This window comes from Heloderma suspectum, chromosome 2, assembly GCF_057233095.1.
Source record: "Heloderma suspectum isolate Gila_16-S chromosome 2, 16-S_ref, whole genome shotgun sequence".
In the NCBI taxonomy this organism is placed as follows: Eukaryota; Metazoa; Chordata; class Lepidosauria; order Squamata; family Helodermatidae; genus Heloderma; species Heloderma suspectum.
This window is the reverse complement of record NC_139459.1, coordinates 300,429,160-300,451,891: the sequence shown is the minus strand read 5'-3', so window position 1 is coordinate 300,451,891 and position 22,732 is coordinate 300,429,160. Positions and strand designations below refer to the sequence as shown.

General features: G+C 41.3%; 1 protein-coding gene across 6 annotated transcripts in view; it reads right to left on the bottom strand.

The window, feature by feature from the left end:
- APPL1 (adaptor protein, phosphotyrosine interacting with PH domain and leucine zipper 1) overlaps positions 1 to 22,141 on the bottom strand; it is a 38,229-nt gene extending 16,088 nt beyond the window's left edge. For 4 of the 6 annotated variants that reach the window (XM_084840058.1, XM_084840060.1, XM_084840057.1 and 1 more), the window contains exons 1-12: positions 21,960 to 22,141; positions 13,858 to 13,956; positions 12,521 to 12,580; positions 11,812 to 11,883; positions 8,942 to 9,029; positions 6,505 to 6,546; positions 5,194 to 5,252; positions 4,598 to 4,744; positions 3,636 to 3,718; positions 3,372 to 3,530; positions 1,611 to 1,799; positions 593 to 635 (exon numbers count right to left, since the gene is read on the bottom strand). In XM_084840058.1, the coding sequence (XP_084696184.1) occupies positions 593 to 635; positions 1,611 to 1,799; positions 3,372 to 3,530; positions 3,636 to 3,718; positions 4,598 to 4,744; positions 5,194 to 5,252; positions 6,505 to 6,546; positions 8,942 to 9,029; positions 11,812 to 11,883; positions 12,521 to 12,580; positions 13,858 to 13,956; positions 21,960 to 22,013 (1,095 nt within the window). In that variant the 5' untranslated portion in view covers positions 22,014 to 22,141. Of the gene's footprint in view, positions 1 to 592; positions 636 to 1,610; positions 1,800 to 3,371; positions 3,531 to 3,635; positions 3,719 to 4,597; positions 4,745 to 5,193; positions 5,253 to 6,504; positions 6,547 to 8,941; positions 9,030 to 10,178; positions 10,385 to 11,811; positions 11,884 to 12,520; positions 12,581 to 13,857; positions 13,957 to 21,959 lie in introns of all 6 variants that reach the window. The other 2 variants (XM_084840061.1, XM_084840062.1) reach the window with 2 other exon arrangements.
- Positions 22,142 to 22,732: the final 591 nt, after the last annotated feature.

Genomic DNA, 22,732 nt, shown 5'->3' with positions numbered 1-22,732 from the left:
CTTGGTATTTCTCTGTGATGTCCTTTTGGCTGCATTGTGCTGTTTGGCACAACTGTTGGGAGAAACAGCTTTTTAGAACTATTTATTTACTTGAGATGGAGGGAACTGCAAAGACCATTTGGGGTATGTCATGGGGATCTGAAAGTTTAAATAGGGTGAATCAAAGGTTCAAAAAGTGGGGGAGTGAGCAAGAAAAATCACTGAATGGAAGCCCTGGCATATCATAAAGTATCCCTGGGATCTTGCCCCTTGCAAAGTTCTGGCAGTCTATCTTCCTTCCCCTCTAAACAGCTTTCATTTACTGTGCTCTTAAAAACTAGTTTACTCTGAACTACCAGCTTTCACTAGTATCACAACTTTAATTTGGGTGACCCAAATACAAAGTGAAAGCATCTGGTTTGGGTAATAGTTTTACACTTTCCAAAAGCATATCTGGGTTATTCTGTTGCAGAAAAAAAGGAGTCTGTGAACACCTTAAAAGTCTAATAAATTTATTGTGGCATAAACTTTTGTGGGCTAGAGACAACTTGTCAGATACACATATCTTTTAAAGTGCCATAGTTTTAAACACCCATTCTGTTGAACAGTTTACCTCTTCATAGTCTTTTTTGCTCTCTGCCTGCAAAATTGAAGATCTGGCAAGAAAGGAAATAAGAACAGATATAGCTGTACTTTATTATGGGAGAAAAAAGGACTTTTGATCAAACGGAATGTTATTTTCCATTTACTCAACATGTATCTTTCTTTATTCAAAATGACATTTACACTTAATACTCTCCAAACTCCAGATAGCACAGTCCAGGTGTGATTTCATATTTGAAATATTTATCTATGTGTCATGGGATAGCATGCCCCAAGTGTGACACTCACCCAGCTGTGCCTGTGAGATGAGCTCTAGAGGCAGCCACCCACTGATACAGCTGAGCAGGGGAAGAAAAGTCAGAAATCATGAGGTATCTATTGTCACAACACTTTGGCCTTGCGTGGGATTGTGCAATAATGTCATCCCTCAATAAAAAACGGAGAAGGCAGGGAGGAAGAGGAGGAGAGGAGACGAAGCAGCTGACATGCATCTAAGAAACCTTACAGAACCTTACAGAAAGAAAATATGCTTACAATAGACTAAACCAATTTGAGGGATTTCTGGTAAGGGATGCTGAGCAACTCAGTAGAAAATATTACGAGGTGAGATAAACCAAAATAATTCTAACACAGTATTCAAAGTAGTAAATACTCAACATATACTAAATGAGCTTAACAGTTGAAGGGTTTTATTCTAAACATATACAAACATTTTCTGGACTTCAAAATACATTTAAGGTTTTAATTCACAGAAGAATATCAAGACCTAATCTACTAATTTGACAATGTAAGAGCAGCAGACAACATTTTGGACTTCATTAGTAACAGTTTTACTGTTATCTGTTATTTTCTCAAAGAGCAGAATGACAAAAATCCACATCTCCCTCTTCTGTCCCCACACCCTGATCCCAAGACATTTTCTCTAAGTAATACTCTCTCCAAAGAAGCAAGAATTAAAGTGCTTTTCAATGTCTTCTCCAACAGCTACATTAGTTAAAACCTAAGAAAGAGTGAGAATAAATACAAACTTTTTGCCATCGAAAGATGTTATTTGAAAGCAGTATCTTCTGTCTTCACAATCCACAGCCATTACTGAACAGTTGTCTATATCCATAACAAGTCCTCCAGCTACATCGCCTCTTGCCTGGCTCATAAGGTTTCCACCCTGCGTGAAGTAAAACTGTCTGTCCCAACTTGAAGACACCAGCCCTGTTTTACTGAAATGAGAGTAAATTGACTTATCATATCTATAACAAAACAAAAAACCAGGCCACCCAAAAATGTGGGCCGTTACAGATAGCCTGACTCAATTTAGTGGCTAGTATAAAAATTAGTTTGACAGGGCAATGCTGAGGGAAATAAATAAGGACATTTCAATGTACCCCAACTGTCCCAAAGTACTGCTTATGCAAAAGTGCATTATCAATTATCTGCTTAGCTCATTTTGAAACTGTGTTAATGTATAGTTTCTGCTTTCCTTAGGGCTTTAAAGAAGAGCATAAAAGATACTGTCCATATCTAGTCTCATTCAACAACACCTCAGCTTTCATTAAGCAGAGACAATGGTGCTCACTAGCTGAAGGTGAGTGTGGGCATATGTCTGCACTCACACAGGAGAGATTTAAATTTCACAGATCCCAGGCCTGATGCAAAGTTCATATGCCAGTTGTCCTAGTTTAGCTGCAGTTTAGCATGGTCAGAAATGCTCAAAGCTGCCCTTGGATCGTAAAAAGGCTCATAAAAGGCTACTAAAAGTATAGAAAAATGTTTGGATGATGTAGGCACATTTCCTCTTGTTACCACCTGCAGAAACCAAGGAACAAGAACAGTCTATAGCCAAACCCGCAAAGTAGCGGCATTACTTGCAAACAAATTTAATTTACTGTTACCTTGACTGGGGAGATCCAGATTCAAATTCCCACTTGCCCATGAAACTTACTGGGTGACCTTGTGCCAGTCACCAACTTGTGACCTAATCTACTTCATAGGCTTGTAAGGATAAAATGGGGCGGGGGGGAGGAGGAAGAACTATGAAAGGTGGGATAAAAATTAAATAAATAAAAATTCCAAAGGGACAATTCACTTTTAAAACAGAACAATAGCCTGTCTCTTTGGAAGTGGGAGTTGTTTCAACAAGCACAATAAATGAAGATGAAGCTGTTGTCCCGTATGTGTGTATCATTTCCTTGGATCCGAGCCAGAGAAGGCTGAAGCATCCTAAAAATTAGTTTACTGTGGAATGAGATTTCATAAACAAGATCAGATACATGAACTTAATCAAAGTCAGTGTGTTGTAGTTGCTAGAATTAGGCTTGTTCAAATCCCCACTCCACCATGAAGCTCCTTGGGTGAGCTTGAGCCAGTCACCATCTCTCAAGTCAAACCTACCTTAATTTTTTTTTAGAAGGGGGGGGGGGCTCCTTCAAAGTAGGGCAAGATAAAAGTGGGAATACTGAAATAAAAAAATGGTCTGAGAAAGTGGTAGATATAGTATCAACTGCTTGACCAGAAATCTCTACCACGTTGAGACAGACTAAAATCAGCAACAATTTTGCTTTCCCACATCTCTGAATTCTTCTATTAAGGCATTACAGTGCTATTAGAATTATATCATTTCAAAATAGTTTATCCATTATGGTATTACAGAAGAAGCTGGACACTTGAACCATCTCAAAAACTGGGAGAAATAATCCAGCTGTCTTATTTTAAATAACACAGAGTTTGCAGGAACTGACTTCTTGCTAATATAGGCCATTGAAACTCTTGTACAGAGAAAATTATCTTCTTACCTTCTTGCATTAAGATAGCCAGCTTTCCGAGTAAGGTTCCTTTGGACAGGAAATTTTGTGGTATCAGGATCAGGCAAATACAGTGGGTCACTGGCTATCTCCAAGTCTTCTATAGTTTGCTGCATAGTTTCTACTTCACGATCCATTTCCCTGCGAACACTAAAATGCGTAGGGCAAATGTTTTACATTAAATCACATTAATTTCAAGAGATATTTAAAACGAAATGTTAACCCATCGATGTTAAAAGAAGGAAGTTAACTTACTCCTGCACGCTTGTCCCAATATTTGTTAAAAATTCTTCCAGTTGATCGGAAAGGTTTTCTGAGCCCATCTTAAAGAAGCTTATCTTTTAGAAAGGAGAGTTCAGACATTTAACAAATAATTTCCTTCATGCACATATCATTTTAGTAAGACTGTTAAGAAACACACCAATACAACTTTGTACAGGTGTAGATCAGGACATCAATTCAGTCACACTGTATGACTAAGTGAAGAGGAACCTGACAAAAATGCTTACATTTTTCTGGTAGTAACGTGTGTAGGATTCCCAATTACTCACAATTTGCCCAAGCTAAAAGTAATTCCCTCTACTAAGTGTACGGAGGAAGAGCTGCTGCTGGACAAACTGCAGTGCAGGAATAGGCAACCTGGTACCTTCCAGATATTTTGGACTACAACTCCCAGCCAACTACATCCCAGCCAACATGGCCGATGGTCAGGGATTATGGGAGTTGTAGTCTAAAACGTATGGAGGGCCCCAGGTTGCCTACCCCTGGTACAGTGTTTCAACATGTGCTTAAATATGCTTACTTCTCCCCAGAAAGGTTAGACAGTCTCAGTCCTCCTGATTTATCCACCAATAAAATAATTAATATTACAAGATCCCGTTGCCGCAGACAAGCCTGATGGGGATCATCTCACTTGTCTCTGCAGCGACTGGATCTTGTTATATCGATGAAGTACTTCTGAAATGCACTTGGTGTGCGTTGGTACAGGCTGAATTCCATGATACCAGCATAAGATTTTGCTTCTAGAAGTAGGGGCGGAGAGGGAAGAGGGAATGGAGAGAAAATTAAGAATATCTGACTACATTGTCTTGAGCACCCAAACTATTCCTACAGCACCAGCAAACCTAGACATAAGCCTAACCTCAGGTGCTCAAGTAAGCAAAATAATTTTACACACACATCTCCATACAGAACTCCCCATTTTTGCAGATATTCACCTGAGCTTGCATGTATCCTAATAAGGGTTCTAACATAGCAATTTTCTTCTTATACTGTAGAGTATTTAACGCACAGAAATAATGCATCATAGTCTGATGTTGTTTCTTCCGGGAAGTATATACATCTTCTGTAGCTTCATACTTGACCTGAAAAGGAACAGAATTTAACTCAGAACAGCACACTTTGCCTTTTAAAGAATTGTATTACATAGCATTTATTAAGTATAAATTCCCTTATTACAATCTGAAGAGGATCTAAAATAGAAGCCACCTTTTCAAAAGACATCTCTCTCTGTCATAACAATCTATGATTACAAATTTATATATATATTTATTGCATTTTCAAACCACCCAAAAAATGAAGTTCTCTGGATAGTGTACAAATTAAAATCATAAAATACAAAAGGTACTTGAAAAAAAATCCTACATGAAAATGCCTCATGGGAAAATAGGTTTGTGTTTTCTTCACAAGACAGTCTGAACTGCTGGGTGCATACAACACTTCAAAACCACTAAACACGTACATCATCTAAGAATTACTAGATGTAGCCATTCTATAACATGAAGCCTAACTGCTGAATTCAAATTTTCTCAACCTTTTCATTCTCTCTTTTTTTTGACAGTCGACTGTATCTGGTGATGGCAGCATCATGATCTGAAAAAGAAAGTTACACTGCATTTTGCATTTGAGTAGCAGCTACAAACTATACAAGTGTTTTAATTTAATGAAAAAAATAAGCTAGTCTTTGTAGAAGTAGTATTTCACTGCCAACAAAAAAGAGAACCACCAAAACCAGACTGAATGCAAAAAGAGAATGTGTTTTCAAAGGTGCTGATGAAGATTTTTTTTAAAAAAATAAACTCAACACATTTTGGAACAAAGAGCTCCTTCTTCAGGGGCAATATAACCAAATTCTAGGAATGGGCTAAGCTACCTTCCGAAGATAGTGGCTGTCTCTCTAACACCATCAGGGAACATGCCTGGAAAAAACAATACTTTATTGGCACCTTTGGAATGCATTCTCATGTTTCACTGCCTACAACAGAAATTTTAAAGTTATGGAATGCCATAAAAATATGCGTTCATTATGAAATACCTAAACAATTTAGGTAGTTTTGCTGTTTTGACTCCCCACCCCACCCCACTACTTGATTTACTGCAAATAAGTCTCTGAAACCAGAAATGTGGTTAGCAATCATGCTTAATGTCCCTCAAACCTCTACAAAAGCTTTAAAAGTCTTGCTATTTACAACAACCGAGTCAAGGTAAAAACAAGTCTTTTAACACACAAGTGAGTTAAGCACTCATGTGCGTTTAGCAACAGGGCAAGGAGGCCAGAGCGATCGACTCTTTCCTGCCTTCTCTTACCCTAGTACATAACTATGAATAAATAACTATAAATAAATTCCCTGCCTTCTCCTAGTTCTCCTGGAAAACTTAATTTTCCAGGTAAGCAAACCCAATAATAACAATAAAAAGCCAGTTATCAAGGTAGAAACCCAGCAGGGATATGGGGGCTATCCAATGTATTGCACTGAGTGCCACATGTATGAGCATTTGCCAGCTGGACAGATCTCGGTGCTCAGTGTAATGAGCTTCTGGCTTTCAGTTTTGTTTCCTTGAAGCCAAGGTTGCTAACTTGGACAAGTTGAGAGAGGTAGAAAGCTTGGTAGACAAGACCTTCAGGGACCTAACAGCAGTGCCCCAATCCCTGGGAAACATGAATGGGAGGGTGCTCTTGTACTCATGTCCTATTTCTGGGTTTCCCACAGGCAGGTGCTTAGCCACAGTGTGAACAGAACACTGGACTAGATGAGCCTTTGGTCTGCCCCAACATCGCTCTTGTGTTCTTACACATCACAATATAAAGAGCTTGCCAGAAAATAAACATTTAAGGCATACTTACCATTGCTTGAGATCTGGAAAACTTCTTTTAAAGTCAGTATCTCTGAAAAGAATGCATTGTATTTAAGGAAGTGCATAATATTACTGCAGTTTTGGTGACGTTAATGTAAACTATAGGACAACACTTGATTTACTTCTTTCAGGTTTCCATCTGTCTTACTTTTTAACAAACTAAATGACACATCCTTTTTTAATGAGTCAGTTTTCCATTAAGATTATAGGATTGCGTCCAGTGGTTGCATGAGTGGAAGGCAGCTTGTGCAATGGATATTTCTTTTCAACTGCTCCCGCTGCAGCCTCAAGAGGGACTGAGGGCCCTCCTGTACAGTGGCGACTGTGTCATACAGAGCTGCAGCAGGAGGGGGGAATTGTCCAGAATCAGGCAGAAGAACCTTGCGAAAGCAGAGCTTTCCTGGTCCAAGATCTGTCTGCACAATTTCAGGTGATTCCCCTCTCCCACTACAGCCCTGACACAGCCCTCATTGTTCACGAGTGACCCCAACCCACTGTAGAGGCTTTTTGTGAGGCACAAGGTGAGGTGGTGGAGATGAAGAAGAGAAAGATCAGTTACATAAGCTAATTTCCAATTGCACAACCAGTGATGTGGGGTGGAAAATTTTTCAGTGCCTCATTTTTCTGTGGAAGGTTTTCCATTTCATAAGTTCATTAGTAAAAATGAATGCATGCCAATTGCAAATACGATATTAGGCAAACTTGGCAGTTTCAAAGTTGTACTTAATGTTTTTCAGGTGATTATCCCTAGCAAATACGAGAGAATTCACATATGTAATTGAAATACATATATGTCTCAGAGTGAAAAGGAACTAATAAGTAATGACAGTGAAACTGAAGTGCCCCAACAATGTTAATGGAAGAGAGCTGAACTCTGTTGAAATAGATGAACAGTTGTCAGCACAGCATGCACGGTTCTTTGCATTGCTAAAATTTATTAGTGTGTCAACATTTTCAGTACCTTTGTTATTTTTCTTAAATTTAAAACAATGTAAATGAAGTACATGTAAAAGAAGTCTTTAAATTTTTTACAAGTTTTCCAATAAAAATTTCTACGTAATATAACATTTAAATCCCATTGAGTGTGCTTTAACATTTCCCCCCTAAATATTTCAGGTAAAATACTTGTTTATTGGAACAAAAAATGACCATGAGTACTTTTAAAAGCATTGTTTACTAAATACAAGTAAAATAAATATGCTAAATTAGATCTCCCTAAGGCATCAGAACATGTTCCAATGCAAATGACCTGATGCAAATTAACCTAATTTGCACTGGAAAATTTTCCAATTCAAAATTTTCCAGAAATCCGCACAACCATTAGATACAACCCACCATATAGAACATCAACCTTACATATGTATCCATGTTTACTCAAGACAGACCCAAGTAAAATGTGCACAGGATTGCAGTGTTACATTTCTAAGGGCACAATCCTATCGCCACTAGACAGTGTCTAGATGGCCACAGGATTTTTCGTTTTCTGGGAACCGAGCTCGGAGCCAGTGCTCCAAGGTGGGTTCCCAGGAAAATGGCTCCCTGACCCCTTTCCTGTTGCCTCATAGGCATCGCGGCTTGTCCCTGGCTCCATGCTCGTAAGAGTAGCACAGAGCGGCCGAAAAGGGGGCATTCCCGGGGGCGGGAAGGGCGGAACCACCATTACAATGCTTCCTATGTGCCTTCCGGCCTCGCCCCCTGCTCTGAGGTGCTCTGGCTAGGCAGCTGAAATCAGCCGTCTAGCCACAAATACAGGGCGGCCGGAGCACAGAGGAGAAGATCCCCTCCGTGCTCCACCCACCCTGCATTGGATAGTTGGTTGCCTCCAAGTTCAGCGGCAGCCGACTGGTTCTCTTTTTTAATTACCCCACCTTTCTCCCTCAAAATGACTCTCAAGTCCCCAAAACTACTCTCAATAGATATGTTCAAATTCTTTAAAACAATCTGTGCTGTTACACAGCGACAATAAGTAGAGGAATCTGTCTTTCAGAGAAAACCACAGTTTGTTATAAACTCAAATTATCTGAACAAACATTTTCCTTCCTTAAGGATGATGAATTTCACTACATTATCAGATTAATAATTCTATTGTTGTATATATTTTAATGTTCATACGAAAGAGGTCTTACCACTTACACCAAGCATACTGTCTATGAACAGCTGCTTACAATAACTCCCATAGATTGCAGAGACATACTGCCTATACCATTCACTTTTACATAAAGTCAGAACATAAGTTCACAATCATGCGCCCAATACAGGAAAACATTGATTTCAATAGGACAAGCAATCCTAACTTTGAACTAGGCTTTAGATATCTGATATAAGTGGACAATTGATGCAGACCTTGGCGTAAAGATACCAGAACACAAACTGGTATTGTATAAGCTACTGTGCAGGCACACCATGTATGTCAGTAACTCCTGTACCTTTTAGATCTCTTTCCTTGAACTGGGTAATAGGAAACATCATGGCATCAGCTAATTGAGTTGATAGTACTGCATGACAAGAACTGAGCTAAGGAGAGAAAAGCCAAGTAAGTATACAACTTTGTATGAAAATACAGAGATTTCTACTGGCTTATTAAACCATAATGTGGATGTGAAGCGTCCACATGCATGCGACCCGTTTGTTCCTGATCTGCTTCTTGCTTCACATGAGCAAGTAAACAAACCAGGCAGAGGCCCATTAGCATGACTTCCAATCCTGGGATTCTGGTCTATTAGAGAGATGGGCAGAAAGATGTTTTGCATTTCCAGCTCCCAGCATTCCTAACCATTTGCTATGCTGGCTGGGGCTATGCTATCCAAAACCTCTGGAGATCTACCTTCTGAGCACCTCTGGTCTACTACACCCAAACAAGCCAAGATTAGTAAACCACCAACAAACCCTAGTTTAAAGATGGCTTGTAATCCTGGCTTTTTGGGTACAATAAACTATAATCCAGGCTTCAGATGTTGTGCTAAGGGGTCCCCAAACTTTTTGGGACAATGGGCACGTTTGGATTTTTGACAAAGTGTTGTGGGTGCTGTCATAAAATGGCTCCCATGGGGGCCCATGCCCATTCACAAAATGGCTGCCATAGTGGGAATGGCCAGTCACAGAATATCAATTCCACAGAAGGCAAACTGGTGAGGCTGAGAGACAACATATCCCAAAGCCTGAGTACAAGACAGAGATGGGGTATGAGACCCATAACACATAACTCCTTTGAACCTCACAGTTTTCTACTCCAACAGAAATCCATTTCACAGAAGGCAGACTCTTTCTGATACCCAACTCCCTACCAAAATCTCTCTTACCCCGCACACCACTCACCCAAGCATGCACACACACACACACACACACACCACTTTCTCTCCCCAGACCACCATCCAAACACACTTACACTTTCTCTCAAGATCACTCCCCTCCACAAACCCTTTCTATCCCATTCTACCCCCTTTTCCAACTTCCCCTGTGGCCCTGGCTTCTCCATTTCCCCCCCACCTATGGCATCCTTTGCTCTGTTTCCCCCCTCCCCCATAGCCCCATCTGCCCCTTTTCCACCCTTCCACCATGGTTCAAGCATCTCCATTTCTTTCCCCTCCCACATGCCCCACTCCTCTTTTTTCACACATCCTCATGGCTCCATCCACTCCATTTTCTATCCTTACCTTACCTTACCTTTCCTCCTTCAGTCCAGAACACACACAGGCACAGCTCAGACATCAGCAGTCCTTTTCTCTCCCTTCCAACCAATCCAAAGGCCTGCTGCCCTCCATTCAGAATGGAACTGGGCATATGTGGTGAAGGCCCAGTGAGGAACAGCACAGACCAGGGAGACCATTTTAGCTGGATCTTTTTTTAATCTGGTATGGAGAATGGATAGCCTGGAAGGAAGTATGGTAAGCCTCTGGGTGTGCCATGGCACTTGCAGACACTGTGTTGAGGAAACCCAACCTATATGGTTTGTTTACCCACTCATATGAAGGGAGGGGCAAAGTGGGAGTGAACGGGCTGTGTGCACCACCACGCTGCTTGTTCACATTGAGGTTTAATAAGCCAACATTCATAGCTCATTGTTATGTGTTAACAGTCATTTACTTTAAAGAATGGATTAGTTTTTGCATCCATTGAAAATTAACACACAGAGAGGGCACAAGACAGCCAAAATAAAGCACTGTGACATTCAATGTGATGTCAATCAGAGTTAAGCACATGCTTAAATGTTTCCAGCTGAAATCAGTGGAGCTTTTAAAAAATTGTTCAACTCTGAGCAATCCTGTGCTTTCACAAGTGTTGCTAACCTTTTGTCTCTAATACATTCCCACATTTCGGTCATGCTATACTCTATATTCTCCTTCCCAGTGTTTGCATTCTTCCAGGTCTTTGTTGCTTGTCAAACTACTTTTTGCCTTCCATTTCATGCCTTTGTCCTTTTTTTCTTACAGCTCCTTGTTTATGGAATGCTTTTCCAGCCAATACTTCCTCAAATGCTTCTTTAAAAATACCTTAAGACGTATTTCTTTCAGCTAGTCTGTATAATTCTTTTTGATCTTCTCCAGTTTTTAGTTTTAGTTTATTGTTGGTAATTTGTCCACTGGGTAATAAAACCAATGGGAAGAGACTCTTTTTGGGAGCTTTGTACAACAATCAGGAATTTAACAAATAATTATTAATATAGAAAGCAGAAGAGGTTCATTTTAAAATCATGTTTATTATTAAAAACATGTCATTAACAATGCTCCTTCATTTGAGTCATAGTTCAGGAGATTAAAATACCACTTAACATCAGTTCTGCGAAAGTTCTTGACCTAAGTCTAATAGCTGTTTGCCTCCTCTTCAAGAGTTAAACATTAATTTCTTCAGCCGTGAAATGCTATCACTGAAAGAAAATAATCACTAGACTTGTTATCTTTCAGTTTATCAGGAACTATATTTTGGCTTTCATCTACAGCATTTAGCACAATAGGGCAGCAGTCCTAAAGAAGGCCCTCCGGTGCAATTACGACACTAACCATGAATGACAACTAGGAAGTCACTCTTAGATGCATGTAGAGCAATGCAGAAAAAACACATACCTCGCTGCTTTAGAAGCACAATGGGCCTTGCCTAATTTAAAGAATCTAACTGAGACTCAAACTTCTTTATTGAAAGCATCAGAAAAAGGAAATAGCCACCACAGTTTTAAGTAAACGTTCACTATGAATTGGACTGTTGCAGAGGTTCAGCATGGTTTGTAAATACATAGACAAATGTTACTCTAAAAAGAAAATAGTAAGTCCATAGTTAACATAGAAAAGCAACACAGCCTTACCTCATCTATCACTTTTGCAAACTGCTGCAGAGTGGAATTCATAACTTCATCATCACCCCCCAAAGGGAAACGCTGCCAAAGAAGAAAACCTTTTTGCTCAGAAAATAACCTTCACTGACTTTTATTGTAAACATTCAGAATGATCCTCCAAATGCACTAAGATCTAATGGTACTAGCGAAAAACAAGAAAAAGTCTTGTAGCACCATAAAGACTAAAAAATTGTTATAGTGGTTTTCATATATTCAGAGACTAAACTCCTGGATTATTATGGGCTAAGTAAAGTTCTGGAACTTTTTGAATGGGCTAAGTTCATAAAAATTCAAGTTAACTAATTTTAGTAGACTGTACTCTGTATAAAAGCTTTCTGATACCTAACTAAATCATGCAAGTATTAAATTAAAATCTGCCTATGAGATGAAAATTGACACATCAACATTTGACATAAAAATGACATATTATTTGTTTGTTCATGGCAGTCTCAACTTGAGACACTGACTTCTTTACTGGTCAGCTCTTGTGCTTTTATTAAGCAAAAAGTAAACAGATGAAGCTTTCCTTGGCATGGAGATAAAAGAATGGGAAAAGCTTCACCTGCTTTATTCCTGTGTGCCAGACTACTATTAAAGATAACTGAGCCAACCCAGCATAAGAAGCTGCCAACCTTAGTCAGAACATAATCCAGTATTTCATTCTGTAAGAGGACTATACCTGCTTCTCATATTCTTTTAGAAGCTTCGAAGTCAAATGCGTTGCGGCACTTAATTCATTCTGGTTAAGAAAGAAAGAGACCAAGAAATATTTCCTAATTTGCACTGATAATGAAAAAAAAACATACATTTCAGATACATGACATGACCACAAAGGGCCAGCCTAGACATGTTTTGGTTTCTTTAATTGTGGCTTTAAAGTTGTGCTCAGCTATTCTCGTAACTCAATCTGTGTGGGATTTTTGTCGCTTATCGTACATTTCACACTGTTAAAGTAGTATTTGTGGATACCAGGCTTTTCTAACCTAAACCACAACACACAATCAAATTTTAAAAAAATTGAGTGGGCCATCATTCAAAATAGAAGGCAACATCATTCCTTCTAATAGCAAAATTAGCCCTGTGCCTACTGGTTGGGAAGCAAAATCAACAAACAAGAGGAAGGCTGCTGCATACCCAGGGGATCTCCAAAGTATGCATATACATTTAAATTATTCCCCAGATGGGGAGTACACTGCACACAGTCCAGTAAGGCAGTTATCCAAGCCTCAGCTACAAGCACAGCCAAACAACTTTGAAAGGAGTGAGTGGATGCTATTTCAGAGCTTCTCAAGGCAGGTGAGCAAGTGAACAAGACTGGAGAAGGAGGAAGGGAAAGAGAATGGCAACTGGAAATTGAGCAGATTAAAAACAACAACAAGGAGTGTAGATGCAGGATGGAGAGAAAGGTAGTTGGAAAATAAGTAGGAACGGGATGCAGAGATGACCCCCAAAGGGGTTTCAAAAGAATGTGATGGTAGAAAAACAACTTTTCACTATGTCTCCTAGATAGCATGTGTCTTTTCTGATGGGAAAAGAAATAAAATCGAGTTTTGCAGGTGGGGCTTAATGTGGATCTAGAGGGTTGTATCCAATGTTAGTCCTACTTAAGAGTAGATCTGCTCAAATGAATGTAGTTTAAGTTAGACTAACATTGGATACAACCCAATGTCTAATAATGTTGAAGTTTACTGAGAACTTGATCCTGTTCAGTGTGACTTGCCTCTGGTTAAGTGTGCAAAGGACTGTGATCCAAGTCAAAACTGACAGAGCAACTTCCACTTGGATTTTCATTGAATAATTTTATGGTGTTTTACAGCCCAACTCACTCTCCCATGTGCACAGGCAATATATTAGAGCAAAACAATTCTCTCCTTTCCTCTCCTGACAACCTGAGAATTAAAGTTTTGTCCCTAGCCCTCACGACATTGAATAATACAGAAGACATCACATCAATTACATAATTTTGTAAATATGGCTCATGAATGCAACTTTTGCATTCTGCAACAGTCACTTTACCTGTGCGTCATAAATTCGGTGCATGGCTTGATACAACTGGCTAATGTATCTGGAAATAGCTGCAGCATCTTCTTCAAATACACCCAACAAAGAACGTGTCTAAAAATTAAAGAGGCAATATACAATTTTATAACATTACTATCATAGTGTTGCAGCTAGATTCAAAGAAGGATCCACCAAATATGTGAGCAACCCAAACATACTATAGAACGTATTGCTACCAGTCCAGATGTTTGGCACATTTCTGATTGTCATCAAGCAGAAAGCACCCCTTAAGCCAGTGCAAGATCGCACTAAACCAGCGTATGCCAACAAGGTAACGGAATAGTTAGGCTGATTTTAGTAAAGATAACTAGTCTTTCACTACTAATGTTTTTTTTACGTTTAATGCTATGGCAAGAGTATAATATTCAAGCCTGTTGGTAGTATCCAATGCTGCCCCTGCACTAGTGGGAATGACCTGCTAGCTCGCGGCGGACTTGTCCTGTTCCAGAAGCATTAATCTGAACTAATTTTCGGCGCCACAGTATGAAGAGCTAGCTTCCCAAAGGGCCAGCTGTCATTCCTGCTAACACAATGTGATTGGCACTAGGGGACTGGAAACATTAGACATGGCCCTCTCAGCCCTACTTTGTCATGGTGGCTTAACTAAAGCTAAATCTAGTCTTAACTGATTTGGAAATTTAGTTCTTAATTAATCCTGAATTTAGATTTAAAGCTAAATTATAAACCAAGTTAAGCTTGAAGTAGGGATATGTTTCTGATCTAGATATTACCTCAGCAACTGAGGTGCCCTTTATGGTTGGATTTTCAAAGAGCTTCTTTAAAAAGTCCCTCACCAAAGGCTCATAAGGAAACTGGGCAGTCAAGAGATAAGAGGATGGGTCCTCTTATGGATTGATAACTGGCTAAAAGACAGGGAGCAGAGACAGTAAAAGTTAAGAAGAAATGTTTAGAAGACACTCTAGGTAGAATACAACAGAAAAGTTTTTCCCCAACCTGGTGCCCTCCAGAGGTTTTGGACTTCAACCCCCATCCAGCATGACCAATTGTCAGGAATTTTGGGGACTGTAGTCCAAAACGTCTGCAGGGCACCAGATTGAGGAAGGCAGCAATAGGGGTTTTATAAAATGATCTAAGTCAGACAAAACTGGAGAACATCCAAAATCACACAGTGAAAAGGACAGACAAAGTCCCAGGATGTAAAAAATAAAGTTTTATTCCTCAGAATAGCCCAACACATTTTGGCCTGGTACCATATATTTCTGGGCCTTCTTCAGGAATATATAAAAAGTGGACAATACTACACTTTAGTTTACATTTATAAACAAAATATTTTAAAATATATTATTAAACTTCGTATACATACTGCATCTGTGCCTATGTATACTTACTTAAATTTTTTAAACGTCGCCTGCAGAGATCTCTGAAAAAATATATGTCTCCAAGAATAAAACCTGCAACTGGTGACATGCTTAGTAAATAGCAAATCATATACATTCTCTTTAGTTCATCTCAGATGCTGATTAAACTCAAGGTCTTTCATTGCTTGACGTGGGCCATACTTATGCAGTGTCTAGAAACCTCTGTACTTTAAAAAAAGGGAAGAAAATCCAGCTATTCATTAAGGCAGTTCCCCTATGTGTTAGTTGTTGAAGACAGTGTTCATTGTTCATTAAGAAAGAAACAATGCTCTAGGAACAGACTCTCTGCCATAGAAGCCCCATTCCTAGAGCATCCTAGGAAGCAGGCAGAAGCTTTTGATCACGGCTTCCTAGTATGCTCTAGTAATGAGTTCCTATGGCAGGAAAAAGAGACCCTGTTTCTAGAGTGCTTTTCCTTTTTTCTGGTACCCTGGAGAGCCACCAGACAGGACAAGGGGGGAGGGGTTAACTGGGGCCCACTAGCTTCACTTTTTACACCCCTGCTCTATACTGAGAGCAAACTCATTCTCCAAGCGCTGATCTTTGTGCAACCAAAATGGCACTATCCACGCACAAGAGAGAGGTATCAGCAGGCTTTGTTTGTTCCAAGATTTACAGAAGTACAAAAAAATGCAGGGAAAAAACTAAAAAGGCGGCGGGACGGGGGGGAGAACACAAAGCAATAAACCCAATGAGGACTGAACATATTCTGTGGCCACAGACTACTGAGCGTCTGCTGGGGAGGGTGGAATGGAAAACTTCTGAAAACTATTCAGAAACTTCAGCTGGTCCAGAATGCTGCGGCCAGACTATTGACCAGGGCTGGTTATAGTGAGCACATGACTCCCTTGTTACAACAGCTTCACAGTTTCCTGGTCTTTCTAGACACAATTCAAAATGATGGTTATGACCTATAAATCCATATACGGCTTGGGACCAGGCTACCTGAAAGACCGCCTTCTCCCATATGAGCCTGCGTGAGTTTTAAGATCTTTGGGAGAGGCTCTTCTTTCAGAACTGACATCTTCAGAGGCAGATATGGTGGTGACACAAGAGGACCTTCTCGGTGGCTGCTCCTAGGCTGGAATTCCCTGCCAAGGGAGGCTAGGTTGACTCCCTCTCTACTGTCCTTCCTTCTACTGGCAGGCATGGACATTTTTATTCAAGCAGGCGTGTAAGCAGTTCTGTTGGGTTGGGTGTCACTTTTATTCTGTTATTGTTGTTTTTAATGTATTTGTTTTAGTATTGTTTTAAGCAAGTTTTTATTTGCCTACAATTGTAAGCCACCTTGAGTGCCATTTTCTTGGTAGAAAGGCGGGGTACAAATCAAATAGATAAATAACTGGAGGAGAATGGAATGGAGTATCCTGGAAGAAGGCATGGATGGCACCCTAAATAGGAACACTCCACACTACAATATTTTCTTGTAGGTTCCACTTGTTTTCTTCTATAAGCAACTATTATCACCTATCAGCAACTGTCAGTCTAGAATGTTCTTATATGTATAATGTAATATCATGGATTTCAGAAAAGGAATGCAACCTCTTTTCTTTGTCAACACCTGTAATGTATGCCCTCCTTTTTTTCTTTAACTGATGAGCCATGGAGAGGCTTAGACAACAAATATGAAGCAATCCTCTCCCATTGACTTTACAATCTGAATCTGAATAACACGCGCTATATAGATGTTTTTGGCGGTTCCAAGAGCTTGGGAATTATTTCTGGCCACAATTCTTGAAGGAAGAACGTTCATCCATTGGATGGGCTCTTGGCCAGGACAACCAGAAGGCCTTGGGTTGCTAGACTGTAGCCTGGTACATTGCTGTGTAGCAAGCATACCTGTACCATAGGGGGTGAGAGCATGGATGGGTGGCTGTGGGAGGCCTCTGCATACAACACGGTATATCAAGGTAATGTTATTTTTGCAGACACATCTTGCAGCTACGTGCCTCAACCTGGAGGCATGCCTACTGAATCTGTAAACAGGTGTGTGGGCAGGCAGGTTTTTTTTAATAGTACAACTAAATGTTACTTATTTACTTTTTAAAATAGTTATATCTCACTTTAATGATCTACAAGCAGCTTACATTAAAAAACTACATTAACATGATTTTTAAGACAAAATTACAGCACAAAACAATACTTAAACATCATTAGTAAGGGAAAGCAAGAATATCCATCTACCTCTCCTCAAATGTCCAACAAAAAATAAAGCTTTGATTCGATACCTAATGCATTCTGCTCGTAGGAAAAATCATAACCTCAGATATAAGTGTCTGATTTGCCATTATAAAAGATGCCAAACAGTAATTGAAACTACTTTATTATTGCCTGAATGTTAAGTTCTTTTTTTGGAGGCCCTTTTCCAAGTTCACCCACCTTCTCAAGTGAAGTAAGTGGTGGTAACTGGGGAAATATTTATTGTATTGTATTCATTTAAATATTTGTATTAAGTTTTATATTTTTAACTTTTTGTATGGCAGTATAGTCTTTTAAGTGTTTGCAATCTGTCCAGAGAACATTGGTTATTGGACAGATTAAAAATGTTTGGCATGGAGCAAATAAACATACTGTTTTGCTGTTAAACTCGAGCTTTGAGCTTTTTCAAAGTTTCAAAATTTTCTGCACCCCTACACTGCTCAAGCTTCAGTTTTTTAAAAAATGAGCAAAATCAGTCTGGTACATCTCTAGTATAAGCATTACACTAATGTATTCTTATATAGATATGTATTTTTACTTGATTATGCTGATACTGCTGCTTTCAAATATTTAGAGTGCAATCCTATGCATGTTTAGACTGTAAAAAATCCTACAATGGAAGTCATAGGAATTTTTTCTGTCTAAACATTCATAAGATTGTGCCTGTATTGTGTGTGTGTGCGTTTTAAGTATTTTAAGTATTCTGACAAACCCAAAGGTCCTTGTAAGCAAACAAACAAAAACTCAGTGCTTTGAAAGTCCCAACATTCAACTAATTCATAGAATCATAGACTACTAGGATTTGAAGGGACCTATAAGACCATCGAGTTTGCCATGCTTAGATTTTATCTCACACTGAAAGGTCTTGTTTGACGCTTATTACAAAAATTTGTCTCATTTAGCCAGCAGTGGAAACTCTGTTGTATTCAATGGGTAGTGCAATTTACTCACAGGTGGCTTTCAGAGAGATTAGTGTCAATAAAGCACTTTGTAATTACAATGCCCTGTTACTTATTCAGCTTTATCGGTTCCAGCCCACACGCATATTTTACCAGTCTGCCTGTACCTGTTTATTACTGGATCACTTGTGCAATGGTTTTCACAAGGTACTGGCCTTGAAAGTATTGTTACCCACCTTAGCAAGTGGCCAATTGCAAAACCATACTAAGTCCTTGTTTTCTTGTTTATCTATGCCACTTAATCATTCAAAAGTCACAAAGTTGTACATTAAAGTAATGTGTGGCGCCTAACTTAAACTCTGCTCTTTTCCTCAGTACAATACCATGTATAGAGATCATTAAACGTTTCCAACATGCTTCAGATACATTTTATGTGATTTATCAGCAGTCTTTCGAGATAATACTGCCTAAGAATGGGCTGGTTCACATTTAATGCCAACCTATGGTTTGGTGTTACAAGACTGAGCTTCAGGGTTGCACTCGTTCCTCCCCTTCCATGCTCCGCTTAATTCATTACTTCCTGGTTTGAGATATACCATGGTTTGAGATATACCTTGTAATACCTGAACTGGGAGATTATGGTTTATATTTATCTTGCAAGCCAGCATTGCAAACCCAGATGAAACCCTGCAGAGCATGCAAGCACAGTGCTTGTTCCTCTAACACCAAACTATGGTTTGGCATTACCAACACGTTCTCTCTGTTATCCTTACAACAGCCCTGACAAAGCAGATTGACTAGCACTGTTATCCCTATTCTGCACGATTTGGGGCAGGACACACTGGAACTGTTCAGACAAGCATGGGGTGTGTGTGTGGGTGGTTAGGATAACTACGGGGGGGGGTAGTGAAACAACAACATACATGCCTATCACGTGACTGGGAACTACATGGCTCTGTGTTGTTCCCGTAACCACCCCCTCCATAGTTACCTTAGCCATCCTCCTGCCACCACTGATCCCAACTGCCTGCGTGCTGCGAAAACACATGCACCGGCCACTCCAATGACCAGTGCCCATGGAGAAAGTCCACACCAGCTAGAGCATCTCCAGAAGTAGTAGACACTCTGCACCGCCATCTCTATGAGCACAACTTGTAAACCTCCCAAAGCCCATTCTCACCACTGGGGAGCACAACAGACGTGATGGTAAGCCACCCTGGGGCCTGCTGCAGGGGGGTGGTTAGCCAGGGTGGTTCTGGAACCGCAGTTAGCAGATTTTGCTCCCCCCAGATGACATGCAAAGCCAGCATGGTTAGCACAAATTCCCTAACCATCATGGCTTTACATTACATGTGAACAGGGCCACTGAACAGGCCAGATCACACAACACGGCCAGCTTATCAAGGGCTGTTTAACATAAGATGAGCCACAGCGGCATGTGCAACCACCGTAAATTAGGCAAGGGTTTTTTAACCCTCAAATAACCATGGTGACTGAGTTTGGACCACCTGCTACAACCCCAGTGGGGGTTGAATATTCATAATAGCAATTGCACATGCCCTGCACGTGGGTAAGCAACCCACATGAGCCCAGCCTGTTGTGCCAACCAGGTCAATGAATAGCGACTTGCTTAAATTCCCTGCTTAGATGAGATTGCAATCAGGGGCTTCCTGACTCACAGCTCACACCCTTAGGCACAATGCTACACTAATATGGAACTGTAACCACTGAAAAAAAAATCTGTCACTAAGTTTAGTTACAGAAAATTCTACAAACATTCTATATTTATATAAATTAGTATTTTAAAATGTTTGTTTTTTCCAGAATATGTACATGCCATCAAGAGAGCTAGTGTGGTGTAATGGTTAGAGTGTTGGACTGGGAGCCGGGAGATCCAGGTTCTAGTCCCCACTCAGCCATGGAAGCTGGATGACTTTGGGCCAGTCACAGACTCTCAGCCCAACCTAACTCACAGGGTCATTTTTCTGAGGATAAAATGCCGGAGGATTATGTACATCACCTTGGGTTCCTTCAGGAGGAAAAAAGGCAGGATATAAATGCAGTAAATAAATAAATAATCTGGGCTTGATAAAACTCTTGGAGGTGTAGGAGTTGTACATAATGCAAAAAAAGTGTAAAATGAGTAAAGGCTGCAGTCCCAGTCTCACTCCCAAGTAATTCCCACTTACTTCTGAGTCAACATGCATAAGATCAGGAAGACAGGAGCATAACAAAACACACAGTGGTATACGGTTACAGTACTTGTGACATTCAAAATGAGTTACACTAAAACACTGCATTCAAATAGCTGTGAAGACTAATTTATCAAAGCTGCGCCTATCTTTTATGACATTTGCACAGTAATGTGTGAATAGGAACATAAAAGGAGACTGAAAAGCACTGCTCAGATAGCTGCGTAGATCAGATCATATGAAGGATTTAAAAGATCTTCCCACTTATTAATATCCTATGTAGCAACAGATGAGATGACATCAACTCTTCAAAGGAAACAGAAGATACTACTCAGCACACCATCCCTTCCTGGTCTGTGTACAGTGCTGATTTTTAATGGTTCAAACAACAAATTCAAAACTTTATAAATATTCTTATTCATCTTCACTCACAAGAAGGAAGCAACAAGTTAACTGTCAGATTGCTTGAGCCAGAATATGGTTCATAATAACGTCATATTTCAATAGAAAATATGGATGTATATCTGTGTCCTGCAGCCCAATTCTCAACACAACTATTTGAAACACACAGTCACACTGGGACATAATTCCAAATAAATACGCATAAGGCACTGGTAAATATGAAGCTTAACCTTTGAACAGGTTTCACCAGAAGGCAACTTAGTTAAACGCTGCATTCAAGATGGTACTTTCAAAACTACTGATAAAGTCATCCACCTGAGGGTGTGGTGGGGAAACTGAGACAGCAATTTAAGCAATTACACAACATTAAGACAGAAACAGATTTCATCCAGATCTATTGCCCTTTTCACATTACCACCCTTGACTCCACGGCAATGAGCTACGGAAAAGAGTTTACAATACTCTGTAACACACGTTGACACCAAGTCTATGTAAGAGAAACACTCCCATCTACGCCCTAACAGGCCAAATATATGGGAAGCGACGCTGGCTTCCTCGCTACTGCACAGACCTCCGACATCTAAAAGAGGGGGGAAGGGGGGTGTCCACTCGGGATCACGAAAGGCATGACCTCCGGCACCACTTAAGCCCCCGCTGGCAGCGGCTTCGAAGGGGGATCCTAAGCCCAGCCGCGCCTTACAGAAGGCCGCTGCACCACGCGTCCCGCGAGAGATTTCACGGCACTTCTGCCCCCCGACGTGTGGCACAACCCCTCCTTCGCCACCTGGTTGCCTGCTACGGAGGACGAAGCGCCGCCGGGGTGCGGGAGTTGACCCCGGGAGCATTTGCTTGCCCGCCCGCCCAACCGAAGGGAAGGGAAGGTGCTATTCCGGACTAGTTGCGGTGGTGTGGCCAAAAAGCCAAACCCCGCCCGACCATCCTCAGTTCACACCTGGAAGCGGGGCCCGAGCTCGCCCCCCCCTCACCTGGGGACTGTCCTCCAGCGTCTCCTCGACGGGCAGCTTGTCTATCCCGGGCATGTCGGCGGCGGAATCCCCACGGCCAGGCCTGCCAACCCCCCTACACCGCGCCCTGCTGACGGGCCGCCGCCTCCGCGCCCGCCCGGCCGCCCTCCCCTCGGCCACAACGAGCCGACCCAGCGAAGCTCAGGAAATCCCGCCCCGGCGCTTCCGCCCCGTCTTCCACCTCGGGCGCGGACAAGCCGTCGGTGGCGCTGCGCTTCCTCCTATTGGCCGAGCGGGCGGCCAGTCTGCCGCGGGGAGGAGGAGGCGCTCGGGCCTCCCCGGCTCCTCCGATCCGGATTCGGTCTCCTTCGCTTGAGGGAGGCGCTCGAGCAGGCGCCCTCTGCTCCGCGTCTGGCACAGCTCCGCCTACCCGCGCCTCTGACTCCGGGAAGAGGATGGGGACTCGGCCACGTCTCTGGAAGAGCGAAGAGGCTGTCGACCCACGTGGCTGCAGTCCTGCGCCCACTTCACTGAGAGTAACACGCGCCTCCCTCCCTTGAGCGCAGTGGAACTTGCTTCTGAGTACACACGTATAGTCACGTTCATCCCAGCCGCTTCAGATGCCATTTTCTTCCCTTGCCTGGTCTCTCCTTTTAAAGCAGGGCCGAACGCTACAGCCTGTTATTACACTGGTGGTGGTGATTACCAGCAAACATCTGGCTTTGCATGGGTTGGAATAGCCCTTAGCTTGATAGAGTGAAGCCTTCCAGCGAACTTACACGGAGTTGGACACG